This window comes from Gossypium hirsutum, chromosome A07, assembly GCF_007990345.1.
Source record: "Gossypium hirsutum isolate 1008001.06 chromosome A07, Gossypium_hirsutum_v2.1, whole genome shotgun sequence".
Taxonomy (NCBI): Eukaryota; Viridiplantae; Streptophyta; class Magnoliopsida; order Malvales; family Malvaceae; genus Gossypium; species Gossypium hirsutum.
In genome coordinates, this window is record NC_053430.1 from 28,581,261 (window position 1) to 28,591,224 (window position 9,964).

The 9,964-nt window shown below is 32.4% G+C and overlaps 1 protein-coding gene across 5 annotated transcripts; it reads right to left on the reverse strand.

The window, feature by feature from the left end:
• Positions 1-3,998: 3,998 nt before the first annotated feature.
• On the reverse strand, positions 3,999-9,760 carry LOC107937034 (B3 domain-containing transcription factor NGA1). 5 transcript variants are annotated; one of them, XR_005930610.1, is made up of 4 exons: positions 9,455-9,746; positions 8,155-9,358; positions 7,506-7,538; positions 3,999-7,370 (listed from the first exon to the last, which is right to left on the reverse strand). XR_005930610.1 is itself a non-coding variant. In XM_041117909.1 (2 exons), the coding sequence occupies exon 2, from the start codon at positions 9,186-9,188 to the stop codon at positions 8,175-8,177; it is 1,014 nt and encodes a 337-aa protein (XP_040973843.1). In that variant the 5' UTR covers positions 9,189-9,358; positions 9,455-9,760; the 3' UTR covers positions 7,871-8,174. The 5 variants fall into 5 exon arrangements, 1 of the variants encoding a protein (XP_040973843.1); XR_005930608.1 differs by having other exon boundaries at positions 3,999-4,187; positions 7,254-7,370; positions 7,506-7,601; positions 8,155-9,746; XR_005930609.1 differs by having other exon boundaries at positions 3,999-7,069; positions 7,254-7,370; positions 7,506-7,601; positions 8,155-9,746.
• Between the last annotated feature and the right edge of the window lie 204 nt (positions 9,761-9,964).

Here is a 9,964-nt window from a genome sequence, read left to right on the forward strand (position 1 = left end):
ATGACAAACCTTAAAGATGCAAAAAATTCGAGTTTAAAATGGAAGAGAACAGAGTGTGTTGGTCAAAAGGAACAACAACTCGATTTGGAGGTAAGGATTTTGATTTGAGGGTTTGAATGAATGGATAATTAAGAAGAAAAAGAAAGGCAAAAGGTTTATTTTAAAGATTTTTGAATAAGAAGGAAAATAATGGAGTTAGGGTTTAATTTAGGGTTTTTTTAGAAGAAAATAGATTTTGGGGTTTGAATTGAATGAAAATTGAGAAAGAAGAAGAAACCTAATTTGGACGATGGAGTTTGTTGGAGCAACGGTTTGATTTGGGAAGGAATTGAGAAAATGGACTTGTGGGCAGACGGGCTTAGTGGGAAATGGGATAAAATAAAATGGTTTGGGCTTGTAGGGAAATTGGATTAAAGTGAAAGCCTAAAATTTTAAAAAATATAGTTTATATTCAGTTTATTCAAATTATTCAAATTCGAACATTCAACTCAACTCGAACTTGAAATTCGAAAAAAAAATTGAGTTGATTCGATTAACTTGATTCGAATAATTCAAAATTCAAATTTTTTTCGATTTTTTTCAAATCAAATTAAATTTTGCTCACCCCTACTAGAAATTAAACCATAATTAGATATAAGATATTTTTAAAATATTGATAAACTTAAAATCAATATAATGAAACACATTAGCCGATACCTATTAGCACCAAAACAAAAACGATACCTCAATTGTTTCTAAAAAAATTGATGCCACTATTAATATGGTATTGATAACCTTGCTTGAAGTTTAGTTACTTTCTATGTTAAAAAGATTCTTCATCTGTAAATTAAGATTCATGTTATACACTCTACCCATCACGAACATGTGGCATCACAAGAGGATATCTAAGAGGCATTCACGGACGGCCCTTCGCCTCACATCTATTTTGTTAGTTTCTCATCTAAAGACCACCCGAACAGTCCCTCATATTGTATCACCTAGCTGGTCACTACTAGGTGACTAGCCACCTGGGAACCTTGTCCTCCAAGCCACTTACTTTTAGTGAGAACACACTCACCTCCAAGAGGGGACCATTGATGCATAATAACCTCGTACTATCTCAGTAAGGAGAATGTTAGAGTAGTACCATACTTGACAACAACCCACATCAATGATCTTGCCACCTGGTCGACCACATGATCACCATGTCTTGGATTTGTCGATGATGTAGCATTATAGGGCACAAGACCTTCCTTCCTATAAATACCCTATAGAATGATGGAGGAGGGATATTTTACCTCCTCTACATCCTCAAGCATTTGTCTGCACGCATTTTCTCTTGCTGCCTTACTCTTCCTTGACTTATCTCTTTTTTTTGGCTCTTCGTCTACTGAAGTGAATTGGTCCTTTTAACACCACTACCTTCTCCTCTTTATCTCCTCTCTTATTATACACAATATGATTAATAATTTCTTGAAGTTAGTAATGGAATGAGATAACCCATGTAACCTTGTATTTTTAAGGATAAAATAATGGTGAGCTTCAATTATATATACATATACTATTTAATCTCGACAAAGTAATTTAAACTTTTGTTTTGGAACATCATTTGTATTCCTCTCCACATTTTTTCCATTATTGCATTATTAAAGAAACTATTTTTGTCGAGATTTGGTTGGATAATTATTGGAAATTTCATTTAGTGGTTTAAGTGAATAACTTACATTAGGATGATCCTAAAAACTAAGGTTTTTAGGCACCAATAGAGTTTTGTCACATCATCAAAATGGAAGTTGGATATTGGGGTACAACCACTATCTGGGGAAATGTTCAGCTTTTGAAGCTGAACTATGTGGCATTCTAGATGACATTTTTATTCTGCTTAAGAAATGTTTTACCATAGCAATGATTCACACTGATAATCTAGAGGTAGCTAGAACTTTGCAAGATGGCATCTTGGTGGATACGGGAATTATTGTATTTAAGAGGGTCCAGTGGTTTATGAGGACTGATAGTCAGTGGTCTATTAGGTACATTTCTAGAGAAAATAACCTTGTTGTCGAAAACTTGGACAAGGTAACCCTAGGGTGGGAATCAAGATTACAGATTTATGAAGATGTCTCTAATAAAGTCTTAGAAGTACTAAATAAAGAGCAAGCCAGTGGTGTTTTTGATCTTTTTAATTTGATGTAATTCTTTTACTTTGGTTTTATTTTTCACACAAAAAAAACATAAAATTATTATTATACACTCATCCATAGAGAAATTATTTTTAGACCCTTTCTATCACATAATTCATGGTCCATTTTCCAATTATTTAATAACATATCAACAATTTTTTTATGTGATTAACACATAATTTTTGTAATTTTTTTTACCCTAAACCTCAAACCTTGAATCTAGAATCTCAAGGCTATAATCTAAAACCTAGAATCCCAAACACTAAACTCAAACATCAAACATGTAACCCCAAACCCTTGATCATTGAACTCAAAACTTGAACTCAGACCCTTAAATTTTAAACCCAAACTGTAAGGTTTAAGGTTTGAGATTTAAAGTTTAAAGTTTAGGGTTTGAGTTTAAGGTTCGAGATTTTAGGTTCAGGGTTCATGGTAAAATAATTATCAAAATTATGTGTCAATGACATGGAAAAATTTTCATAAAAATTACTTATTTTTTTTAAATTGGTTGCACAAAGATAAAAATAGTAACTTATAAAATAAAACAAAATGACTAAAATTTGTAAAACAAGAAAATATGTTTGTTTATAATTTTAAAAATTAATTATTTTAAGTAATTTAATTAAAGTTAAATTAAGTTGGAGAATATATTAGATATAGATGAGTATATAATAATACTTTGTTATCTTTAAAATTTAATGATGTGTCACTATTCTATTGATGCCTTAAATCTATACTTTTTAAGATCATCTTAATGTAATTTATTCACATAATTTAAATGTTATTTTTTTTTTCCAAAAATCATGATTTAACAATATTTAAATGTAAAATAGTATAATGTTTTGGTATTTTCAAGAAGCCTTCCGTGTGCTTAATCTACTTCTTTAAGGTTAGCGAATAGCCTTTCGTTTGCCTATTGTGCTTAACTGTAGTTGTCCTGTGGCATTTTTGGAATAAAATTGCTTTTTCAATCTGAAAATAGTAAAAAAACCGTTAAAAAAAATGTTTGTTCACTTTAAATGTAAAAATTAAGATTTAGGTGTTTTTAGTTTTTGCTTTGAAAGTGAAAATTATTAAATTATTTTTATTTATATTAATTATTTAAAATATATAAATATTAAATTAATTTATATTTTGTATATAATTATATTACATTATTTAAATATTTTATGTATTATTATGTTAAATTATTTAAATATTATATAACTTAATTAATTTTTTATTTTCTATTATCTTATCTAAAAAGAAAATTTTAACTTTAAATCATAATTTTTTACAACAATAGAGAACACTAAGAAATTAAGAAGCAAACCTTTTTAGAACGTTTATTTATCACATATTTTAAAAGCATTTAAAAAAAGAAGAAGAAGAAGTGCTTTTCAATCATAACAGCAATAGAGAAGTAGCTCTAAGTTAGTTCTCTAAGGTTAGTGAATATACTAATTATAATATTATTATATTAAGTGTAATTGTTAATAAATTTTCCATATAATTAATGAAAATATCATTAGGGTTATATATTTTTCATGGTCGATAAGTTAATAAAGAATTCAAAAACACAATATACACGACATATTTTTCAATTTTAAAAATTATTTACTTATTAATTAATCCCTAAATATTTATAACCAAAATAGTCTGTAAAAAAAAAAAAACTATCATGAAACAACTTTTCATATGGTCACCTTAAAAATGTACGAAGGGCACTTTATTAAGAAAATCCTTCTAAGAATTCAATAGTTTCTTTTAATGTTGATTTTAACAAATTAAAATATATAAAAAAAACTTTATCTTTTAAAAAATACTGTTAATAATGACAGCAAAACAAAGGTGTTAGTTAAGGGTAAAAGCTTATCATATTTCGCGTATATCCCCACCATTATTATCAAACTTAGGTATGGCAGATAAACAACGTAACCCATCCATGCAATTTTTCGGACTAGCTACCATCCTCTTCCCATACATACATACACAGCACCAAAAGCACATTTGGGCATTAATTTTACCTTCACGCCTCCTGCAAAAAAACTGCTTCGAAAATAATAAAATGGGGAAAGAAATGTTTAAGCTCCTGCAAAAAACGGCTTCAAAAATCATGAAACCGGGAATGTTTAAGCTTCAACCAAAGAAAAAAAAACACACAGAAGAGAATGTAAATTTTAAACAGTGAAGAAGCCACTTTTTTTTCTTCTCTTCATCTTCTTCGTACCTTGCACATGTGGTTTCCTTATCATCATCCATTATGCCCTATTAAACCTAACCTGTGTAACTCTCTTTATAGGGTCTGGTGTGCGCTTCAATATTTCCATGACTTTTTCTTTTCTTTCTTTTTGAGGGGTAGCTAGGAACCTTGGTACCGTGAAGTTAATGGATCTTTTTCAACAATAATTCCACCCATCTTGGCTGGCTCTCATAATTAGTATAAAACTGAGTATAATATATAAATACCCTAATGCTTTAATTCTTTATATAAATTCTTTACAACATCTATGGCTTTAATCTTCACTATACTACAAGCCTATACTAGACCCTATATAACATTTCCCACGTTAATAAAGTCTCATAGGAAAGAACAATATATTTATGTATATAAGATGTATATTTTAGGGGGGAAATGGAGTCTATATATATCACAAATTTGCTTATTATTATTGGTCTCCTTGATGCTCAGCAATAAGGAAGATGAGTTAAATCTTCACTTCATTTTTCTGAATTAAAGAATGCCTACATCTGAAACTTTAACTGATACATGCAGAGAAATAGTAAATAGCATGTGATGATACTGTTAATTCCATCCACCTACCCTCATTAACAGTGCCCTTTGCAGGTGAATATTACAGTGCCAAAAGAACATCTCAGAAAACTCCCATGGCATTGTCATCTCATCAACTAGCAACAAAAGCTTGATTTGAGATTCACTAACATTGTTTTAAACTTAGCAGGAAGGAAACTACTTCTATGAAATGACAGATTCACATGTTTTCAAGTTGAATGTTTTTAACCAATTCAGCATTGTCTGTATGGTGCAGCCATTAAAAGGATCCACTATCCCCACCCTCTCGCATGCCGTGTACAAGTTATAGAAATCCATGCTTTAAAACTAGTTATATTTATAGCTAAGTTCCTATATAAATGAAACCAGAATATAAATATAAATGTAAATATATAAATGGATATGTTTATCAGTTATCCTCCAGGTCGCAATGAAATGCAACTGTTTTATATCTAAGCAGTCAATTGTAGAAGATGTTATAAGTCCACTAGTTTGACTACAAATACATGGGAAATAAAAAGGTCATGGCTAAGCAATTCATGTTAAGAAAAAGGCTCTTATTCATACAACAACAACCTCTATTCTTTTGCTTGAATGTAGTGCAGATGTGTCTCAAGTATAGATATATATAGTTTGAGACTGCAGATGCAATACCAATTTAATCCAGAATGTATGCAAATATATATATAGATACATACATACATATATAGAATCGTTAGGTAGACAGGCTTGTTTGTATAGGTGACTGGATGCATAGATCCTAAATACTGCTGCATGCATAGATCCTAAATGGTGCTACATGCATAGATAGTGTTACCATTAACATATATGCACGCACATAAACATACACATAGTATTTTACATCTCTCAAACTGATGAAACGATGAATATAAACCAAAATATCGATTACCTTAAGGAACTTAGCAAACTATACACTAGAACAGTCTTTAATCTCCTTAAAATGAAATCTTATAGTATTACTTATTCAGATAATTACTATGAAAAAAATTTATAGTATTATTTATACTAATTCAATATTTGCATTGCATTTCAATAGAGAAAATTAGATATAATAATTATTTGCATATGCTCCATAATCCGTCATTGTAAAGTTCAGAAATTTATGCTTCTATAAGTAGACCATGTGCAGCAAGGAGATTGCTAAGAAAGTGTGTCCTCACAGTATTCTGCTTCATTTACTATTGATTTGTTACAGTTTAAATGAGCATTCACGCCATAAATCAATACAAAACGCGTACATACATGTTAATGGTGAATATACATTTCCAGCATTCTATGTCTATATACTGTACTGTCAAAGTGGTTATTTCATGCAGATGTTCAATTAGTCAAGTCAATGAATGGTTCATAATCTCAGAAAAGGAAAAAAAAAAATCAGAACAATACATGTACAGTTATAGATCAAAACTAGATTGATATCCATGAAGGATGAGCATTTGCTGTATAGATGCATCAAAAACCAGTCAAACTACTCACTAAGGCTAAACCAAACATCAGCTCTTCTAATAGAGCAGTGACCATATATAGTAAATCGAGTAGATGCCCTTTACAAAGTTAGAGAAATAAATATATCAAAGTGGAAATGCATTTCTCTTGTATGGATCTTTAAATGACATTGATGCCAGCAAGGTTATAATCTGTATTCATGAATGCAATTAAACTAATAAACTATAGAAGGACGAGGCTGAATTCAGTGCATTTTAATGCTTTACTACTGTTTAGTCAATTCTGAAGCCGTATCACTCGGTACATACCAATTACCAATTCAGCATGCGTATATTATATAGCTACATAATCAGATATTCTCCAAGTGCTTCTTATGGGTCTGAATGCTTAAAAATGCTGATACAATCATCCCAAATGTATATTTAGCCTTTGAAGAACTATATTTAGGGTAGGTTTGGATGAGCACTGTCATGCGTTTAATTTACTTTTTGTCTTACTATAGGATTTAATTTCACCGCAACCGCTATTTTTACACTAATCGCAAGTAAATGCACCGCCCATCTAAACTCACTCTTAATGTCATATTACTATGTTAATTAAAATTTCCTAGTAACCTGGAGTACCTGATGCTGCAAATCAATGTTTTCTCGTCCCTCATTTCTGGGGAAATCTGTAATTATGTACTAGTTAAAATGGGAATTTTACCAATAAGAACCTATGTAAAAGATACGCTCCTATATAAGTAATTTAACCATACATAAAGACTCTTTAGCCTGGAGCTTTAATTAATACCTTATTAAATGCACTGACAATATTTGATGCCAATATATATATTATATAATATGAAATCTTACAAGTATTGGATGAAGTCCAGTCTCAATAGACCCATCAGTTGGGGGAATCTGAACCCTCTTTTAACACAAGAGAACTTTTTTGTGTGTAGCAGTCCAGACAAGATCATCTGATCATGGCTGTAAAGGGAAGGTATACACGAATTACCAAGAAGTCAAGGAAATTTCTAACTGGCAAACAAATGGGAAGTGTGATGATATACATATATATGTAGAAAAATTTTCAAAAACTATCAATAAGAATACAGATAATACCTTTTCCAGTGCTGCAACTTTTCTGTGCAGTACCTGCAATGCCTGCACCTTAGTTGTTCAGCAGCAACAAGCCAAGTAAATATACATACTATTAACCTAACATGGAGTAACAAAAGAGATAGGAGAAAATGGAAATTAAATAAATTTCTTTTTTTAAGGCTATATATATACACACATACAACACCTACCATGCATTACCAGTCAGGGTTAAGGAAGGGAGAGAGAGTATACAGATGATCATAAGATAACTAAACAAGAGAGCAACAAATAATATATACATATATAAGCGTATATATATATCAAACAAACTGGGGCAAATCCGGGGATGCAGATTGGAAAGGCCAGGGCCTAGTAATGGAAAAATATAAAATAATAAACAAGTTGGGAATATGCTGATATATCTGTATAAGTGTTATACACAATTTTCAACTCCATATTTTGCACCTTTCATCTTTAGCTCTTCACAGATCCCAAACCTCAACTAACTCATGTACTAACACAATATTAAAAAGAAAAAAAGATAACTTGGATTGCTAAAAAAAAACTTATCTTCAATATCTTTTCAACCCTCTTTCCTAAATCCAGTACTGCCTGTCGCAAGTTTGATGGCAAAGCAAGAAAAAAAGAGAAAATGGAACCCTTCACTCACTGTGATTTGATCATCATCGATCATAGATCCAAATCAAAGGACAAGGAAGATTTTCCCTTCTTTGAATACTCAGCTTGCATTCTGGAGAGTGGGAATGGGGTGTTATTATTGGACAATCTTGATTGGAGAGAAGAGGAAGGGAAATAAGGAGAATCATGATCAGAAACTATAGTGGCATGAGGAGAACTCGAGGAAGATTCATCTGTTGTAGGAGTAGGACACTCCATGTTCACTCCAAACAACCTTAGTCTTTTAGCCGCTGTTTTATTACCCTGAACAACTGGTACTGACTCGATCACCATTGGCTCCACTCTTCCTTCTTGCATTGCCCCAATTTGCTGAGGTTGGTGATGATGATGATGGTGGTATGACCCAGATGATGATGACCTTAGATAGTACTGCGACTGCGCCACATTACCGTAAGTAATTGCCTGATGTTGCTGCTGCTGTAGCTGTTGCTGTTGCTGTCGTTGATGATGATGGTTATAAGGATATATGCTGTAATTCAAGCGATGCAAAGGCTCATAGCTTTGAGGCAGCGAGTAGATTCCACCCCCCCACCGGACTGACTGAGGAAAGTTGAACTGATTTTGCATCTGAAAATGTGCAAAGGACGTTGGATCGGGTGCATTAGGCCTCCGCCTCCAATCAATGTACAACCGGTCTTTCCCGGACTCCCCAACACCCCTTTGAAACGATACGATGTCACCCGCATCAAGCTTCTTCTCCTTGACGAAACGGCTCCACCCTTTGGTCATCACATAACTCTGGCTGCTATTCCAGTATGAGTACCGGAACCGCCACGACTTGCCGTTCCGATCTTCAAAATTCAACAACAACCCTTTCTCATTCGATAAAGAGTCGAGAGGGAAGTACTTCTCCGCATGTTGCTTCGGTATTACCAGGCGGTTCAGCTTGCCTACATCACTCGGTGTTACAACTTTATCAAACATATATTCTTTCTCAATACACCTGCTACTTCCAGTATTTGATTCTTCAATGTTATTGCAGCTCCCAAGTGACAAGTCCATCATCTCAAGGTCCTTGTCACAAATTGATAGCAGAAGAAGAGGATGAAACTGGCAACTTGCTGGGAATTTCTCTTATCACTTCCTCTCCTTAATTATTAGAATACCCATGTTCATAATGATGACCCACATCCACCACCAAAATTTACTTTTTTTTTCTCCTTCTTTTAATCACACTAAAACCAGATGATATGAACAATAAGTTGTTGCAAAATGGTGGTTGGGCAGGAACGAAAAGGAAAAAGAAAAGAAAATTAGAAAGAAAACAAGACCTGGCTTACAAATACTGATTTCTTGGAAGGTGTGATTTTCTTTCTTCTAAATCCTTGAGGACCGAAGGAAGCAAAAGACAGGTCCTCTCAGTACAAAAACCAACCGAGGGTCGGTGCCTTCATCTTTGACCCAGAAACAAAACACACCCACACTGAAAGAAAAAAAGAACCCTAAGCGAGACAAATTAAAGCCATGGGAGAATCAACAGCAAAGAGTTGTGTGCTCGTGGTTGACCTAAGCTTTTTTTTCTTCTTTTTTCTTTTGCTGACTCCCCCTAAGCTTCATTTTATGTAAATATTTACCACATTTTCCTATTTCTATTTCCGTTTTTGGTTTATAAAAGAGAGTGTAGTAACTAGTAAATTAAATTATTACCATATTAAAAGAGAGTGTAGTACAATAATTACATGGAATTACTTCACATACATATTATTTTCATACTGAAATTATAAGTTTTTTTGTTTTAATGCGGGCTATATTATCAAATAATTTTATTAAATTATGAACTA

Coding starts and splice junctions, on each gene's coding strand:
- LOC107937034 (XM_041117909.1), bottom strand. CDS start 9,188: ATGATGGACTTGTCACTTGGGAGCTGCAATAACATTGAAGAATCAAAT.